A 20,122-nucleotide genomic window follows, 5' to 3' on the forward strand; every position below is an offset into this window, starting at 1 on the left:
TGCTTCTTCAGTCATGTCTCATCAGCTGCTAACGGTGCTTTACTCATGCGGGTTGAGCACAACAGGGTGTCCCCTTGTAGGTTATAAAATCACTGACATCGCTTTACTGCATTTTGATCCGACGACAGCAGAGTCGTCTGTTACATTTGATCACTTCTTTTAGCTTATGCATCACAGCTGGGCAGCGGTGATCTTTGCTTGTCTTAAGGATTAATATATTAGAGACAAGATTAATGCTCAAAAACTATAGTTATTGTTTTCATTTTAATTGGTCAGGAAATGTCTAGCATATATGTGTAATGTAATAGTTGAAATTTGAATTCATGACTTTGGAGGAAATAGTTTAATAGATGAGTGTGTGATCTAACAATGGATTATCATCTGGCCTGAGCCATGTAGGGTAGATACCTGTGTATTGGCTAATAAAAATTCTCTATCAACTCTAAAACTAGGCTCACCATAATGTCATTTGCATATGCATGAAATGGTCAAATATAGCACACTCTGAATTTGTTATTACAAAAATGTCTGTTTGAAATCATAAATAGGGTTTCAATGTGCATGGTTAAATGATCTACAGAATTATTCTAGTGGGTGTAATTTTCCAGTGAGTTGTGTAGAAGACAGGCTAGTTCCCCTAAAAGGGAAGATGAGGCACCCAACCTTTGCTGTACCTCCTCTGTGGGATGATTAGCTGTAGGATCCCCGCAGCGACGGCTTTATCCATGGTCATCTCACACTTTTACAGTGAGTTAGCTCCTGTGTTGTGCCACCTGCCAGGACCTGCAGTTCATAAGGGACCAAATCTATAATGTTTGTTAGGCCAATCTGGAGGCAGGCAATTCCTGTTCACTTTTATTGTGATTTTCTGTTTCTTCTTTCTTCTTATGCACTGGATAAAATTATGCACAATGCTGCTGCTACATGTACCACATACAATTCATCATGTAGTGGAATGTGTGGGTATCGAATCAATTATTCACTGAAGCCACAGGATTTCAGATAAGGCTGAAAAGTTCAAAGTAAGAATAGACTCCAACCAGTGCTGTGTTTTGAAAGTGAGAGGTACATAATCACATTAACAGGCCTGGTCAATGAAACCAGGAGAATCTTTGTATCGATTTTGAATTCCCCAGATGGCTTTGCTCTATCCAGACAGCATTTACAAGTACATTTTTTGTTGTTTGTAGTGATTGATCACAGTAGTTGTATAAATTATAAGGGCATATGTATTTATATAATATGCAAATGATTAAAATAATCAACAACCGTCTTCATTAACTAGGCCTGTTCTGTGTTTGAAATGTGAATTTGTGGTAACAACGTGAACAGGCAATATCTTTTCTTGATTTCTGAAACTGTACATTTTCAGCAGTTATTCTGCGGCATTTACACAACAAAACTTTTACATTTTACACATGAGCAGCGAGCAACGTATTTGTGCTGAGAGAAGACATGCAAGCAAAATGTATGAGCAACAAATTTTTGTTGCAATGATATGCAGAAGTTGTTTCTGATAATCGGGAGAATCAGCTAATATGCTTCATTTCATATTAATTTATAGCGATTGCTAATGAAGTCTAAGTTAGAGATTTATTTATGCTAAAGACATTTAAGTTCCATGAGGGTGGAGCTGAAGTATCCTCTAGAAGACAGATTCTAAGATGAAACGATTGGTTCCTGCCTTATGTGCAGAAGCCGAATTCAGCACCCATCCCCCACTGCTTCCTCTCTACCTCCTGCCTTGGACAGGACCAAAACATCGTCAGGTGATCAGCTTGGTCTCATGAGAAAACACATTTTGCAGAAGAAATAAGATATTTAATCGGTCGGGTTTGAGCCTTGCAGTGACACTGAGATAGACCTAGGGGAGCCACGCTTGCAGTGAAACTGAGGTATGCCCAGAACCACCCTTGCAGTGATGCTTAAATAGGCCTGGAGGGGCCACCCTGCAGTAATGCCAAGGTAGGCCTCAAGGGACCACCCCTCAGTGACGCTGAGATGGGCCTGGGGAGCTATCCGTGCAGTGACACTGAGATAGGCCCAGAACCACCCCTGCAGTGACGCTGAGATGGGCCCAGAACCACCCCTGCAGTGACGCTGAGATGGGCCTGGAGGAGCCATCCGTGCAGTGACACTGAGATAGGCCCAGAACCACCCCTCAGTGACGCTGAGATGGGCCTGGAGGAGCCATCCGTGCAGTGACACTGAGATAGGCCCAGAACCACCCTGCAGTGACGCTGAGATGGGCCTGGGGAGCTATCCCTGCAGTGACGCTGAGATGGGCCTGGAGGAGCCATCCGTGCAGTGACACTGAGATAGGCCCAGAACCACCCCTGCAGTGACGCTGAGATGGGCCCAGAACCACCCCTGCAGTGACACTGAGATAGGCCCAGAACCACCCCTGCAGTGACGCTGAGATGGGCCCAGAACCACCCCTCAGTGACGCTGAGATGGGCCTGGGGAGCTATCCGTGCAGTGACGCTGAGATGGGCCCAGAACCACCCCTCAGTGACGCTGAGATGGGCCCAGAACCACCCCTCAGTGACGCTGAGATGGGCCCAGAACCACCCCTCAGTGACGCTGAGATGGGCCCAGAACCACCCCTCAGTGACGCTGAGATGGGCCCAGAACCACCCCTCAGTGACGCTGAGATGGGCCCAGAACCACCCCTCAGTGACGCTGAGATGGGCCCAGAACCACCCCTCAGTGACGCTGAGATGGGCCTGGGGAGCTATCCCTGCAGTGACACTGAGATGGGCCCAGAACCACCCCTCAGTGACGCTGAGATAGGCCCAGAACCACCCCTGCAGTGACGCTGAGATGGGCCCAGAACCACCCCTCAGTGACGCTGAGATAGGCCCAGAACCGCCCCTCAGTGACGCTGAGATGGGCCTGGGGAGCTATCCCTGCAGTGACACTGAGATAGGCCCAGAACCACCCCTCAGTGACGCTGAGATGGGCCTGGGGAGCCATCCCTGCAGTGACACTGTGAGTGGATGAGCGCAAGGAGCCAAATACCACCTTGGCCATCAACTAGCAGCAAGACAAAACTGGTTGCTACCCGAATCCGAGGATTTGTTTTCTGGCAGCAACTCTATTAAAGCAGGAGGACTCATGTCCCCAAGAAGACTCTCCGGCCTCAGGAGGACTCACAGACCCAAGAGGACTCTCAGCCTCAGGAGGACTCACAGACCCAGGAGGACTCTCAGCCTCGGGAGGACTCTCAGCCTCAGTAGGAGTCACAGACCCAGGAGGACTCTTGGTCCCAGCAGGACTCTCGGCCCCGGGAGGACTCTCGGCCCCAGGAGGACTCTCAGCCTCAGTAGGAGTCACAGACCCAGGAGGACTCTCAGACCCAGGAGGACTCTCGGCCCCAGGAGGACTCTCGGCCCCAGCTAACACCTCTGTTTTACCTGGTGCAGAGGATCGAGGCTGTCTCCTGGTGTATGGAACTGTGAAAATGGATGAGCAGTGTTTAAAGACACCAAGTTTGCACTGATTCATTGCACAGCAAAGGGAAACTGCAGATCTGGGCACTGACAATGAGGCTCTGCCGTTACAGATACATGAAGATTTGGAGCAGTTCAGGATTAGGCAGCGCACAGTGATTGGAGGTCGTTTGGGCAATATGAGAGAAAAAAGCCTGAATTACCTGAGACAGATGGTAACTGGAATTCTAGACTTAATCAAAATCTAGGTTTGGACAGTTGCCAGTTAGAATGCAGATACACACGAGAAACACTGTGCTAGAAGCCAGAAGGAATGTCCTTGCTGTGTAGCTGCAGGAGATGTAAAAAAAAGACGTTCAGCAGAAACTGTAAGCCACAAATATCTGCCACTTGGCTCAGTAAGTCACTGAGCTCCATGTTCAAACGCAGCCTGCTTTCTTTTTGTCACGCCCAGTGACATGTGAGGGAGGATAAACAAACCCAAGGAAAAATATGACACAGAAAAATTAAGATAGAATGATTTTGAAAAATCTTGCCGTCTTCATGGGAAAGGGCTTAAAACCTCGGAAGTGACTGGTGAATCAGAGTGTGGAGAAGCTGTATTTATGACTGCGCTCAGCGTGCAGAGTCAACACACATTGAACCAGACTGAAAGGCTCATTCAAGGGGCGCAGGTATGAGCCAGGTCTTCTTCACAAAGTTTGGAGCCTCCAGAAGGGTCAAGGACATGACCTTCAATCCTCTGGGCAGGACACCGGGAGAGAAATCACCTACAAGACAATCACAGGGTGGGTGGGGGGCTTCGCTGAATCGGCAAAACCCCTGAATTGATGTAAGCACCCCAAAGTTCTGGAGGGTAACTGCTTCACCAAGGATTGCAGCTACAAGGATCAGCGAGAGGTGGTTCGGATCACGAAGCTGTAATGGTGTACCTACGTATCTGATGTATCTCCTCACTTGCTGGAAATGTGCCGCCTCTTGTGAGAAAAGAGGATTCCGGGAGCAGAACCAGGAACTACAAATTATCCGAGCCTGTGCAACATCGTTAAGCATCATCCAGTGTCTACCAGATGCATTTCAAAACTGTCTCAGTCACTCCCACTTACTGTCCATTCTTCATTTTTGCACCAAGTCCTCTCTCTCTCTCTCTCTCTTCCTTTCTTTCTCTCTCTGTCTCTCTCTCTTCCTTTTTTTCTTTCTCTCTTTCTTTCCTCATAGACCCATACATGGAAAGAACGTGTGCTCCAGGGAGCCTAGTTCAGACAGCTCATGGAGTCCACCTGGAAACCACCTCTGCACCAGGTGTAGATGAGGTAGACGGTGAGATTTGGAGATGCTGTCAGGAGGGGACAATTTGAGAGACAAAGCAGTAGAAACCAGAGGGCGAGTCCAGGAAGGAAGGACATTAGAGTGACTGTGCTGTGCTGACTTTGCATATACAAATTTTATATATAGCACTTTGCTAGAGTGCAACATGAATCTGTGGATGTATAGATATCACACACTAATCACCTCATGTTATATGGCTAAAGAGTTTCTAACAGTTGGTTTTGAGCCAATCAACGCAAAATGTTTTGGTGTCCTTGGCCTGATCAAAATTGCTCCTAAGGAGAAGAATGGGAAAAACATCAGAAAAATTCCAAACTTCAGTAAATATTTTTTTTAACCAAAAAGGAACAAACTGCTTCATTGTTCCCCTGACCAGGTGGCCAGGAACTTTGGATGGTGGCATTGCTGTCTGTAGTACCCACATTCTCTTGCCTTAGTGAAACAAATTTTGAATAGTTTAGTTTTAGTATCTATCCCGATTTGCAATTATATTTGACCTTGATTGTTTTAGAGAAAAACATACATTATTGTAAAAATTTTTCCCATTTTCTCTTTTAATTTTTTCAATAAGCCAGTCTATATTTGAAACTGTGTTATTTCCATGTTAGTGAAAGTTACAATTCATCTATATAGATCCAAACTGAGTTGGTTATTATTGGCATATTTTGGTAGAAATCTTCAAAATGTTGCTAAGCATAATAAAATTGCCAATTAGTATTTAATTTATAATTAATCTTTTTTCTGAAGACTCTATCAAGTTTAATTTATTGGTATGATATGACCTCTTAGTGCAAAATTAGGGGCTTGAATTATTATTATTTTTTAAAAGATTTATTTATTTTTATTACAAAGTCAGATATACAGAGAGGAGGAGAGACAGAGAGGAAGATCTTCCGTCCGATGTTTCACTCCCCAAGTGAGCCGCAACGGCCGGTGCTGCGCCGATCCGAAGCCGGGAACCAGGAACCTCTTCTGGGTCTCCCACACGGGTGCAGTGTCCCAATGCATTGGGCCGTCCTCGTCTGCTTTCCCAGGCCACAAGCAGGGAGCTGGATGGGAAGTGGAGCTGCCGTGATTAGAACCGGTGCCCATATGGGATCCCGGTGCTTTCAAGGCGAGGACTTTAGCTGCTAGGCCACGCCGCCGGGCCCTAGATATTGATTTTTTTTTTAAAGATTTATTTATTTAAATACAAAGTCAGAGATACAGAGAGGAGGAGAGACAAAGAGGAAGATCTTCCGTCCGATGATTCACTCCCCAAGTGAGCCGCAATGGGCCAGTGCTGCGCCGATCCGAAGCCAGGAACCAGGAACCTCTTCCGGGTCTCCCACGCGGGTGCAGGGTCCCAATGCAGTGGGCCGTCCTCAACTGCCTTCCCAGGCCACAAGCAGGGAGTTGGATGGGAAGTGGAGCCGCCGGGACTAGAACCGGCGCCCACATTGGATCCCGGGGCACTCAAGGCGAGGACTTTAGCCGCTAGGCCATGCCGCCGGGCCCGATATTGATTTTTGAAAGCAAATATGAAGATGATAAAGAACATGAAGAGAAGTTGCAAAAATTCATGTCTGGCCTCAGTTCTGCTCAGCATTTTTCAAACAAAATGTCATTTCTTCTAATTGCTTAAAGGAGGACTATTTTATGCTTGAAACGTAGGGACTGAGAAAACATTTTCCATTTACTTTTGGACAAACTGCAGACCTAAGTTTAATGGCAGTTTTGAAAGCCAGTTTACATTTCTTTTTGTTTAATTGGAACACCACAAATGAAAGTGATGGTTAGCAGCAAGCTTTAAAGATTTGAATCCAGTTTTCAAAACTCAAAGCTAATCTCTAGTGTCTTAGCTATGTTCTCCCATCAACTGCATTTTAAATGTTTCACTATTGAATAGGAATTAAAATCGTTGTTAGGTTATAGTGAAAAGATGACACTTAACATCCATTTTGCAGTGAAATAATCTTTATTCTGACACAGGGGCTTTTAACAGAGTTCATAGAAAACGGATATTACGGAAACAACGCGCCAGACAGGAATTGTGTGCAGTGGTCACGTTGGGAGCCCTGCATCTCTTATCAGTTCAAATCCCGATTGCATTCCAAATCCTAGCTCTGGCCAAGGGGTATTCTGGGAGACGACAAGGGAGAGTTTGATGTGCCCGGGACCTGTCCCACAGGAAGCTCAGATCAAGTTGCTCTCTCCTGGCGTTGGGCTGGCGCAGGAGTGCCGTTTATGAACTAAGAAAGGAATGGTAGATCACAGATCTCATTTTGTCCGTTCGTCTGTCTCTCTTTCTCTGTAAGTCACTTTGCTACTTCAATAAATAAAACAAATGCTTTTTTTCTTTTACAAGAAAAGAACACACTACTTGGATTTCAAGAAATTTTGTACCAAAATAAACTAGTCTTTTGCTCCATTTCTTATGAACATTTGAAGTACCCTTCTATTTTTTCAGGTTCCTGCAAAGTAAATTACTGGTTCACATTATCTTTAAGGGATAATGGCTTGTGAACTAACTAGAGAGGGTGTACTTGGGTCATAACAGGTGTAGTGGAAAAATAGGTGAAAAAGCAGGCAAAGTGGCCAACATTGGAGCTGAGGAAAAGCAGAGTGAACGCGGACATCACTTCTGTCTGATGTCATCCAACTTGTGGATGAAGGCTTTAAGATATTTTTAGCAGCAGCATGAGTGGTTTGTCACTTTTATTTTATTTTTTAAAAGACTTATTTGTTTTTATTGCAAAAATAGACGTACAGAGTTGATACAGAGAGAAAGATCCTCCATGCTCTGGTTAACTTCCCAAGTGGTCGTAACTGCCAGAGCTGAGCCAATCCAAAGCCAGGAGCTAGGAGCCTCTTCTGAGTCTCCCATGCAGATGCAGGGCCATTCTCCACTGCTTTGCCAGGCCATGAGCAGGGAGCTGGGCATCCATGTGAAACAGCTGGGGCCCGAACCCATATGAGAGTACGTGTGGGATCCTGATGCATGCAAAGAAAGGATTTACCACCGAACCGTTGAGCCAGGCCCCATTTTTCACTTTTAACCAATGAGTTCCCTGTGGCCATTTTGTGGTAGACCTGTTGGTTAAAGTGACTGCAATGGAGTGAATATAGAGCTGACCCAAATCATGGCCAGTGTGAACCAAGGTATCAGGAGCAAGTTTCTCAAGGCCAGTCCTCCATCCTCTCCTAAACAGCAGAGGAAACAGCTAAGGCCTTTGCTGATACCATGAAGGTGTGAGGGCCAGAGTGAAGGTTGGAAAGGCTTATCCGAAGTGGTAGGGTCAGTTTCCTGCAGGCCATGGTCAGTGTTCCATGTGCACGGCAATTAAAACTTGGAGTAAGGTGATGAGGGGGAGTCGTTAGATGAAGTGTGCATCTCAATCATGGATTCCACGATCAATGTGATAACAGTACCAGGAAGAGATGAGGAAAGTGTGGCTGGGGAAGCGATCTGGGAAAGCCCACACAGCCTCTCAAAGGCAGGGTGGCCTCTTTTTAGCCCCCCAACCTGAGCACAGTCACTCCTGAACCAAAGTCATTCAGCTTTCTGGTGTGCAGTGGTTTGCTACTTGGCATGAGATTTTTAGCTGGTAACTTGGCACAGATGTATATCACATAGACATATCTACAGCAATGCTAAGTTTTGTGGTGTTTCTCAATCAGAGATAATCAGAGCATCCAGGGCATGCTGAGGGTCAGAGAGTTTGCATAATTCTTTGTCTTTAAAGTCTACTGAAGATGAGTCGACGCAATGAATAAGGGACAGGCAAATGTACTAAGAGGTATGGCCTCGCTAAGCAGAGGAGAGGGGAAAATCCATGCCAGACCTGGGGTGTTAGTGTGGCTGTGTGTGGGTATGTGACAGTCTGCTTTGGGGGTGCATGTGTGTGTGTGTGTGTGTGTGTGTGTGTGTGAGGTGGCTGTGAAGGTATGGCTGTGTGTGGGTATGTGACAGTCTGCTTTGAGTGTGTGTGTGTGTGTGTGTGTGTAATGGCTGTGAAGGTATGGCTGTGTGTAGGTATGTGACAGTATGCTTTGGGTGTGTGTGCGTGTGTGTGTGTGTGTGTGAGAGAGAGAGGTGGCTGTGAAGGTATGGCTGTGTGTGGGTATGTGACAGTCTGCTTTGAGTGTGTGTGTGTGTGTGTGTGTGTGTGAGATGGCTGTGAAGGTATGGTTTGTGTAGGTATGTGACAGTATGCTTTGTGTGTGTGTGTGTGTGTGTGTGTGTGTAATGGCTGTGAAGGTATGGCTGTGTGTAGGTATGTGACAGTATGCTTTGGGTGTGTGTGTGTGTGTGTGTGTGTGAGAGAGAGAGGTGGCTGTGAAGGTATGGCTGTGTGTGGGTATGTGACAGTCTGCTTTGAGTGTGTGTGTGTGTGTGTGTGTGTGTGAGATGGCTGTGAAGGTATGGTTTGTGTAGGTATGTGACAGTATGCTTTGTGTGTGTGTGTGTGTGTGTGTGTGTGTAATGGCTGTGAAGGTATGGCTGTGTGTAGGTATGTGACAGTATGCTTTGGGTGTGTGTGTGTGTGTGTGTGTGTGAGAGAGAGAGGTGGCTGTGAAGGTATGGCTGTGTGTGGGTATGTGACAGTCTGCTTTGAGTGTGTGTGTGTGTGAGAGAGAGAGAGAGGTGGCTGTGAAGGTATGTATAAGAGTTTGAACATGTGTATATGTGGCTGTGTTCACAAAAGCTGGGACAGAGTTGAGTGAAATTTAGACAAATCCCAAAATGAAGAAGTTAAATAAAGAATCCAAGGGAAGCAAGATGCAGAGACATGTTGGTGAAAATTTAACAGATGGTGCCGAAGGGAGGTGGGGGGTTCTCTGGCCAGGGACTCTAGCAGGAATCCAGATGAAGTAGTAGATTTATTTTTTTTTTAATATTTTGAAGATTTATTTTATTTTTGTTGGAAAGTCAGATTTACAGGGAGACAGATCTCTGTCCGTTGGTTCACGCCCCAAGGGGCTGCGATGGCTAGAGCTGAGCCAAAGCAAGGCCACGAACCAGGGGTTTCTTCCAAATCTCTCACGTGAGTGCAGGCTCCCGAGGCTTTGGGCCGTCCTCCACTGCTTTTCTAGGCCACCAGCAGGGAGCTGGATGGGAAGTGGAACAGCTGGGATATGAGCCGGAATCTATGTGGGATTCAGGCACATTCAAGGCAAGGATTTAGCCACTGAGCCATTGCGTCAGGCCCTGACATAGTAATCTCCACGGAGAGCCCTATCAAGCTTCACTATTTCCAGGCATTTCTCATATAGTTCAGTGTCTCCATTGAGTTTGGCCTCAGTTTCCAATGAGAGTTTCACTAATTAGAAAGTACAGTTACTTGAAATGTCTGCTTCCAACAGAGATCTGAATTTTTGTTGCAATTTTGCTTAATCTTCAAGAACAGTAGTTAGTGGCTTTCCAGAATTCAAACGGACAAATAATCCTCATAGAATAATCCTGAGTGGCTTCAGAATGAAAATAGCAAGTGTGAATTAAAACCTTCCTATTACAACATTAAAGTGATCTTTATCAATATGGAGAAAACTCTGATAAATCATGACACAGTCATGGCTAGATTTGTCACATTATGCAATCCGTGTTTGTAAATTTTTATTAAGCACATTATATGGAATTGCCTTTATTTCTAGTGTTGCGGGTATCAGTGCTCCCTCTGCCTTCCCTTAATTGATTCACATTTCTTACAATTCTTAGCATCCCCTGGTAAGCACTGTGTCTCTCTGGAGCTTTGCTCATAGATGTAAGCACCACTGAGACCTGGGGCAAGCTCCCCACCTTGTGGCCAGAATGGGAACAGATGAGGCTGGAAAAACAATCTCAAAACACAGCAACAAAATAATTACAAAATGCTTTCTAAGTTCATTTATCATTTGTTTCTATAACAAAAATGTAAACCAGACATCATTTCATCATAATACTCGTTTTCATGGATATTTGAATTTTACATTAAAATAAATATCTTTTAATTCTGTGTTTCACCATTTTTTATCAGTTCTTTTGTATGTGAAAGCAATTATTTTCCTGGCTCAAAACTCTGAAAAATGGAGTAAGTGTTTAACCTAGTGTAAGACACCCATTTGCCATTCAGAGTTTCTGGGTGTGACACCCAATTCCAGTTCCCGACTTCAGTTTCCTGCTAATGTAGATCCCTGGTGCAGTAGGGAGAGCTCCGCCTAGCAGCTGTCAGCCAGGCACCTGGGGACCCGGGATGAGTTCTGGGCTCCTGGTGCAGCCCAGCGCAGCCAGGGCTTAGCAGGCATTTGGGGAATGGGCCAAGGGAAGAGCATTCTCCTCTCTCTCTCGGTTGCTCACACTCTGTCTCACTCAGTCTTTTTCTGTGTCTCTCCTCTTCGTGCCACTAAGGTGAATACATTTCTTTTAAAAAATATAAAACAGAAGGCAAATTTTTGCATTAATGTTTAGAATTGTTTTCATAAAAAGTCGTGAATCTGTGTTGATATATTCATGCACATAAACTTATTCAGCCGTATTGGAGTGGCTTGTATAAATGTGTCTTATGTACAACCTGTGCACAAATTTCAAAATCATGTTTACCAAAACATAATTATTTTGAAATTTTATTTTCCATGAATTTTTCAAGTAACTTTGTATATACATGTGGAAAAAGTCTTAAATAATCTAAATGTCACTTGGATCAATCCTAAAAATCATCATTAGAAATATTTGGCTTTTTATACTCTGGTTTCTCTCCAGATCATATAAATCTTTCGCCTTTCATAAATAAATATTTGGCTTTTGTGTTTCTAGGAAGCTTTTTCAGAGGTTTGCTCATGTGTGAGTTTTTATAATTAAATAAATACCTGTCTGTATTTTCTTTTGAATTAAAAATTTATCACAATAATTGTTTTTCAGGACTAAGGTAATGCTCCCAAAAGTTTTGTGTTTTTATTTTTTGTTTTGTCTAAGTGGTAAGCAAATATAATTGGAGTCATTTGTATTGAGCAAAACAAATCAGACTTGTTTCTTCCTGCTCAATGGATTCACTGAGAGAGGTTAACACATAATTAAAGCCTCAGTGCCACTGGCCCTCGGTCCACATCTTTCCTGAGCAAAATGTTCAGGGAATGTTCAGGGAGTGAGAGATGCTAAATGTTTGTCAGTCGTGGCAGGGTTTGCATGCTTGCTTTTGTAGTTCTTTCTCTTTCATTGGAGTTCTACAAACTTTGGCAAAAGCAAGGGATAAGAAAAACCAGTACGTAGAATAATACCAGGAAAAGACACAGGAGGTTCCCCCATTAACTGCCCTGTTTAGAACTACTTACTATATTGCGGGTGTGAACAATGCTGTGTGCTGATGTTCCTGTGTTGCCTGCTGCATTCCAAATGGAATCACTACTGGTTAGCCACAGCTCTGGGACCTTCACATTGGTTGCTAGCTGCATAACTGGTAAGGGTTAGATACAAGCACTACCACCATTCCAGTATCTGAAATTCCAATTTCAGTGCTCCTACACACCTGATTACAAAATGAGATTATTTTACTATGCAAAAACTTTTAACTGCCATCTTCTCCAATAACAATCATAAACACGTTTCCAACTCCTGATGGAAGTTCAATATTTGTGCTTCCGTAAAGATTTCTTTACTTGATAGAAACAATTTTCAAAATCATCGCAAGTTACTACATAATTAAGTGGGTTTTAAAGAAACATATTTTATAACCATTCTAACCTGTGGAGAAAATTCCTTTATGCATTGTATGTAAGTTTTGTCAATTTTTATTATTGTTCCAACAGACTGTATCAGTCTTGAAAATCCGTAATGGTTGATACAAATTTAAACGTAGTTCCTTAATAAAACCAGATTACTGCAACTCTATATGATTAGATTTTTCATTACAGAGAGGTTTTTCCCAATTAGTATCCCAATATGGTATTGACCATGGCATTTTAAAAATGCCTGATGTTTTCCAGTATGTGGGTGTAATACTCGTGTGTGTGTGTGTGTGTGTGTGTATCACATTGTATTTTACTCATTAACAAGACATGTCAAGTTCAAGTGCACAGAGGGAGAAGGAGGAAATGGTGTTTTTTAGACTGGGGTGCAGTGGGGCAGGGTGGGGAGGGAGAGTGACGCAGAGAACTCAGGGAAGTCCACTGGACTTCCGTCCTTGCCTTACACTTGATTTTCAGAATACGAGTACTGCTGATTTTTATAGTAATGTTAGTCTTATACTAAGTATTCCCTTGACAATTTTGACTCATATGGCAAATGTTATAAAATTATAACATGCGCTTTTGAATATGAAGCAATTCATTGCAGTGTGGTTGCATTGCTTAGATAACAATGGTCAGCAAAGAGTTTTATTGATTGATGAACTGTCATTTCAAAGTCTATGTTTTGTATGTTGTGTGTGTTGTGTGAGTCACACCCACAATATGTTAAATTCTAAACAGGGCAGTTAATGGGGAAACCTCCTGTGTCTTTTCCTGGTATTCTTCTACGTACTGGTTTTTCTTATCCCTTGCTTTTGCCAAAGTTTGTAGAACTCCAATGAAAGAGAAAGAACTACAAAAGCAAGCATGCAAACCCTGCCACGACTGACAAACATTTAGCATCTCTCACTCCCTGAACATTCCCTGAACATTTTGCTCAGGAAAGATGTGGACCGAGGGCCAGTGGCACTGAGGCCTTAATTATGTGTTAACCTCTCTCAGCGAATCCATTGAGCAGGAAGAAACAAGTCTGATTAGTTATGTGAGAATTTCTACCTATATAGGGTTACAGAACTATTGCTGAAGAAAGTTAAGATTAAAATTTCATTTTGTGAGGTATCTGAAGGGTGTGGTATTACCACAAAGGTAAAGCAAGTTGGTGTTACAAGACCATCTGCCAACGACTGTTCCCAGTGCAGTCCCGAGCACAGACGGTTGCAACCGTGCCTGGACTCGAATTGAAAAATGTGTGTTCTTCCTTAACTTTGAAGTCTTACAGTATTTTGTTGGCTGTGTGAAAGCCCTCAGATTATTTTTCATAATTGTTTATCCTGATTCCTTATCTTGTTGGGGATCGGGTTTTACTCCCCTTTGCCTCTATTTGTTTTGCAACCTGGAGATCATGGTCATTATGTATCATCACTTAAAGCTAAATGTAACCCGGTAAGATGACTGAGTCACCACAACAGATTTTTAAATGTCACTAGTAGACCTAATCATAGGTTGTTCAGGAGGCAATTATTTCTGGTTCTGAATTTCCAAGACATTCTTCATTTTCTTTTTTTTTTTAAACAGAAGTAGTTTTATTAATTAATAATTGATATTGAATGTTTTTTCAGTAAACAAACTAAGCTCAGAGTTTTATAACCATCTTCTCCTATTACGTGTTTTGTTTTTGTTCTGAAATACTTTCAGTTTTAAGCCTTCTTGTAGGCTAATTAGTTAAATAAATTGAGTTAATAATTATTTTGTTCACTAAAAACCAATTATTTAACTAAAGGAGACCTCAGATTTTCATCCAAGCTCATCCATGTTCAATTCTGGTCCTTTCAAAATTTCCTTTGTTAGATAGCTATTATCTTCTTTTTTTTGTGTGACCACCTCATTGACATTTCAATTTTAGTTTATACACAACATATAACATACATCAATGAGGTACCACCTGATGCCAGTAAGACTGGCCCACATGAAAAACAGCACCAACAACACTTGTTGGCGAGGTTGCGGGGAAAAGGGAACCCTACTCCACTGCTGGTGGGGCTGCAGGCTGGTACAGCCTCTATGGAAAGCAGTATGGAGAACATGCAAACAACTCAAAATCAACATACCGTATGATCCAGCAATAGCACTCCTAGAAATATATCCAGAACACTTGTTTTATGAGAAACCAACATGCACTCCTATGCTCATAGCAGCACAATCAGTAATTGCAAAAACATGGAAGCAGCCAAAATGCCCATCAGCAGAGGATTGGATAAGAAAGCTATGGTTCATCTACTCCATGGAATACTACTCAGCTATTAAAAAAAACAAAATGCAGTTCTTTGTGGCCAAATGGGCCAAACTGGAAACCATAATGCTAAGGGAAATGAGCCAATCCCAAAAGGTTAAATACCACATGTTTGCCTTAATTTAAGATGATATGACATTCTTCCTTTTCATATACTTCTCTGATGTTATAGGGTTTGGCTGACAGTTTTTCTTCAAAAATTTGTTGATAAGTTTATTTTTCATAATTACCCGGATATACTCAGTGCATGTTCTTGTACATTGAAAGCCCACACACAGAGAATTTCTGTCTGTAGTCTGATTTATACATGTGATTGCAGCTAAGTTTGCTGAGTGAGTATAGCCACAATCAAAGAAGCCATGTGGATAGCATACTGTGCAAGGCAGCTCATGCTGTTTTCAGAGCTCAGCCCCTGTTCAGGAAGGCACTCTATATGGGGTAACCCAAGACATATTTGCCACTGCAACAGTTTGTCTACCACGTCACAGACCATTCATAGAGTTCCCTCACAGACTGTCACTCCTCACACTTTCGTGTCCTCCACACCTACTGCATGGACCCCAGCAGTTCTGCTTGCAGATTTCATTGTGAATGACACACAACAGAGTGTTGCTTACAGCTGTTTTGGTCTTGTTTCTTGTGTTTTAGCTCCTTGTGAAGGCAATACATTCTTCTGCCATAGTAACATGTGCATTAACAACACCTTGGTCTGCAACGGACTCCAGAACTGTGTTTACCCTTGGGACGAAAACCATTGTAAAGGTAACAATCAGTCCTTGAAATTTGCAAAGTTCTCTACCCATGGAAGTGGAAAGAAATTCAAGTATATAGAAAACTTTAAATCTTAGATGTATGGTGATTCTCGTGAGCTCTGTATATCCTGTAATTGATTTGCAAGCACTTTTATCCACCTTTTATTCATACTGTATATTCATACTGTATGCAGAGGGGTCCTTCTTCATTAACTCACAGTGAACTGTCCTTAACACTAGAGCATGCATTGTAGACATCCCCTTGTTTCAGCCTGCCAAGCCACTGGAAGGGTCTTTCCAGGAATGCATTGCCCAACTGATCCTTCCATACAACAAGTACTCATTCCAGTTTGTCTCCATTGGTCTTTGAGCACATAGCCAGAAAGAAAACGGACTGAAGGAAAACGTGTGCTTTCAAAAGTACCTTCAGCCACTGAGATCCACTTGAGTTTTACCATGAAAATGCTTTACTTTCTTCCCAGTAATGTTGCTCTCCATTTTGCGCATGTGAACAGGAATCCTTGACTGATGCATTAATACTGCGTATTTTAGTTAAGATGAAGGCACAAGCTATTTTGTTTCGATTTAATGTTAAATAACTTGCCAAGGAAAATAAATAAGCTAAAAACTCTTTCTTCTTGGAAGCCCAATGGTATCTATTAAAATGTCCTGTGGATGGAAGAGCGATGTATTGTCACAGTAGCTATTGTATTGCACAGTCAGTTAGAAAAGAAGGTCCAATGCCAACTGTTGTGGCGGTGGGGCCTGAGCACTGGTGATCATTATTTCTGTGCAAAGGGCCACTTCTGAGTAGGAAAGAAATTAAATCCTTTCTGAAGTGTGCAGACAGCATGGGGAATGAGTATTAGCACTGGCTTTTTGATCCATTGTGGGTCTGTTCCCCTGGCACGATAGGAACACTTGAAATAAGACAGCTTTCACAGAAATGCAAACTCAGGTGCGTTATACAAGTCCTCATTCACTCTTCCCAGAAGCTAAGACCGTTTGCTTGACTTCTGATTCATACTCTTTTGACAGAATACACTTTCTGCGATTTTAGTCACAGAGGTTGTTGTTGGTTGTAACACACAGCATGTAGTGTACCCTGATTTCTTGAGAAGAAAGTATATTTTCTTTTGGTAGAATAGTTCTGTAGATATGCATTAATATGTAGATGGTGTATAGGATGTGATAATCAGTTCTTCTGCCTATCTTTGATTTTATGCCTATTTTAATCATTATTGAAATGATAGTCAATTTTCTATTACTTATGGTTAAATTCTTATTGAGTCTTCAATTATATAAGGTTTGTCCGCTATTTTATTATTCTAACTTATTGTTAAGCCCATGTATGATTATAAATGGTTACATTTGAAATAATCTTATAATGTGTGGTAATGTTTTGCCTGAAAAAACTGTTCTATCCAAAATTAGAGTAGGATTTAGCTTACTTATGACTTTTTTCTGTTAATCCCATCATGGCTGCTTTTCATCTGATAGGCTGGTTTATTCTATTTTTATTTAAGACTTTTTTCTCTTTTCCATATTTTAAAAAAATGTTGAATGTTATGTGTCCAGGGCTGGGTCTCTGCATTTACGACAGTCAGGATTTGTTAAATATCAACATAAGACTCTCCCCCATTCAGGAAGTTTTCCATCTATATTTCGTGGAAGAGAAGTTTTCCTCGTTGTCTCTCGTGCCCATCTTGTACTCCTGCGACGTTTTGGTGTGCGTGATAACTCGGCATATTTTTCGAAGACTGTTAATTTTTGTTTTTCATATTTGATTTTCACTCTTTGGACAGTGTAATTCTTTTCTTTTACATTATTAAGAGGGTCGCTTGCTTTCTTTTCCATAACTTCCCTGAACAGAGTTCCATCAGAATGGAATGAAGTTGGAAGGCACAAATAATGGCTTACCAGCCACAGGCATTAACGACACCTAAACAAATGTGGTGGATTTGCTTATATAAATACAGAATAATTGCCATAGTTTTACTGAATTATACTTTAAATGGTTGACTTTTAAAATAATTATTACCAGTGATGGTTATTTAATTTGGAAAATACGCTATGCAGATCCTCATGCCAGCCTTCTGAAGTGTCTGTCTTTTGAGTTTGACTTGAATTACCTTTTGATATCAGGATATTATTGTCACTTTGACTTCAGCTGTAACTGTCATGAGCAAACTCACAAAAATACATGTGTATGAATGCATGTATGAGTGTGTGTGTGTGTGGTTTATTTTTCATGTTTCCAATAGTTGAGTTTAAATGTTTTCCTACAACTGTGAGTATAAAGAAATTTGCTGTTTAAAAAATAACCAGTTTTTCCTCAAATATCATGATTCAGATGTTACAAAATTTTTCCAAATGTATTTTTCTTCAAATATGGATTACTGAATATATTTAGCATGATGTATATTATACAAATTAACTTATAACTAGATGTGTATAACGGAGGTTTACTCTAGTAGCATTATTTTGAAACCACAAGGCAGGGCCCTTGGAAAAGCTCAGCTATTCCTGTTCACTTTATTTCCCTGTGCTGCTGTAAGTGTACTGAGAACTGTGCTCTTGTCGTGTTGTTGATTCCTTCCTGTGTGGCAGAGAAGCGGAAGCCCAGCCTGCTGGATCAGCTGACCAACACCAGCGGGACAGTGATAGGAGTGACTTCCTGCGTCGTCATCATCCTCATCATAGTCTCAGTCATCGTCCAGATCAAACAGCCTCGTAAAAAGTATGTTCAGAGGAAGCCGGACTTGGACCAGACCGTGTTCCAGGAGGTGTTCGAGCCGCCCCATTACGAACTGTGCACGCTCAGAGGAACAGGAGCCACCGCTGACTTTGCTGATGTGGCGGAAGACTTTGACAGCTTCCATAAACTGCGGAGGTCATCTTCCAAATGCATTCACGACCATCACTGTGGATCCCAACTGTCCAGCACTAAAGGCAGCCGCAGTAACCTCAGCACAAGAGATGCTTCCGTCCTGACAGAAATGCCCCCGCAACCCATCAAACCCCTCATCCCGCCCGTGAGCAGAAGGAACATCCTGGTCATGAAACACAACTACTCCCAGGACGCTGCGGATGCGTGCGACATCGACGAAATCGAGGAGGTGCCCACCACCAGCCACAGGCTGTCCCGGCACGACAAAGCTGTCCAGCGGTCAGTATCAGTCGGTTTTTTGATGACAACTATAACTTGAAGACTGGGAATCCTTCCAGAATCTTGTGCTCTAGTTTTCTTATTTCAGTTCCCCTTTAATCAGCGATTTAAACCCCTCCCCCCTTTTTTCCTTTTCAGTGCTAGACATACTATTCCTAAAATCCAACTCACATGCATGATGTGTGTGCCCACACATGCAGACACAGACCAAAGATACCTCATTTACTTTTCTACATATGCAAGTAGCTATTTATACACAGAATTAATAGTGTTTAATTATTAATACAGATTTCTATTGCTAGTTTTTCTTATGGCCATGAATGGCACACCTATCAATACTTACATTTTTTAAGATATGAAAGAATCATATTTGTAAAGATTGCCTTACCAAAATGGATAGCCCACATTGTTAAACAACTTTATGCAAAACTAACATATTTTGCAGTAAAGTATATTTATTTTTGGTATGACAATGCAAATACTTTATTTCAAATATCACATAACACTTTATTAATAATTGTACATGATAATATATAATATATCAAAATGTGAAACATTTACATACAAATGCAGGGAGAAAGAGGAGGAATATTTATTTTCCCCTCCTATAATTTGTGAAATATTTGAGAAAATAAAATTTAAATTTAAAAAAGTTTATTGCATATCCCAAACCCAGTCATGTTTGCGTTGTTTTGCATGTCTGCTGGTGGTTAGTGCATTTTATAAATGTATGTGATTTTTTTGTTGATTATGCATTCTTTAAACCTAAAATTATTTTAGTTGATCTAGAACAGTTTGCATGCTGATGGAAAATAATCTATTTCCACGCATTTTATGAGTTTCAGAAATGCTTTTAAGTACATATTTGTGTGCATATGTTTATTTCCTGTGAAAATATTGCTTTGTTGAATGAAATAGCCATAACATTCCAGGTTCTGCCTCATTGGGTCTCTAAGCAAACATGAATCTGAATACAACACAACTAGGGTCTAAGAGAGAATTCAAGGTAAGCAAATGCTCTCGGCTCCTCCCCCAATTTGCTGTATTTTGTTTTGTTTTGTCTTGTAGTGTTTAGGGTATGATGTATTCATTATTTACTGAAATGTGTGTTCCATAGCATTCCATAGCCAGAAGTATAACTTGATACAGTGCTTTTGGAGAGGTGATTCTTAGGATGCATTTCTTTAAAATAAATATTACTGCTATTATCACTAAGATTCACACTTAAGTGTATTAAACTGGGTGTCATGTTAGTAAGCCAAATTTTATACATTTCAGCGTGGAGATGCCAAAATAAACAAACTTTAATCAAAAAATGCTAGAGAAAAAAGACAAGATATTCAAAACAAGAAATAGGACATGCAGTCTCAACATTGTTTGAAGTCAGTATGTGAAATCAGCGATGACTGATAGAATTTGGCAACACTCAAACACTAAATATTTGGTCATA

At 41.8% G+C, this 20,122-nt stretch overlaps 1 protein-coding gene across 1 annotated transcript in view; it reads left to right on the top strand.

Annotated features, from left to right (window-relative positions):
- NETO1 (neuropilin and tolloid like 1) overlaps nt 1-19,678 on the top strand; it is a 97,626-nt gene extending 77,948 nt beyond the window's left edge. Inside the window, exons 8-10 of the mRNA XM_004579434.4 lie at nt 15,400-15,513; nt 18,114-18,672; nt 19,605-19,678. Coding sequence (XP_004579491.2) covers nt 15,400-15,513; nt 18,114-18,672; nt 19,605-19,665 — 734 coding nt within the window. The 3' untranslated portion in view covers nt 19,666-19,678. The remainder of the gene's footprint in view (nt 1-15,399; nt 15,514-18,113; nt 18,673-19,604) is intronic.
- The last annotated feature ends 444 nt before the right edge of the window (nt 19,679-20,122 follow it).

This window comes from Ochotona princeps, chromosome 18 (assembly GCF_030435755.1).
Source record: "Ochotona princeps isolate mOchPri1 chromosome 18, mOchPri1.hap1, whole genome shotgun sequence".
Classification (NCBI taxonomy): domain Eukaryota; kingdom Metazoa; phylum Chordata; class Mammalia; order Lagomorpha; family Ochotonidae; genus Ochotona; species Ochotona princeps.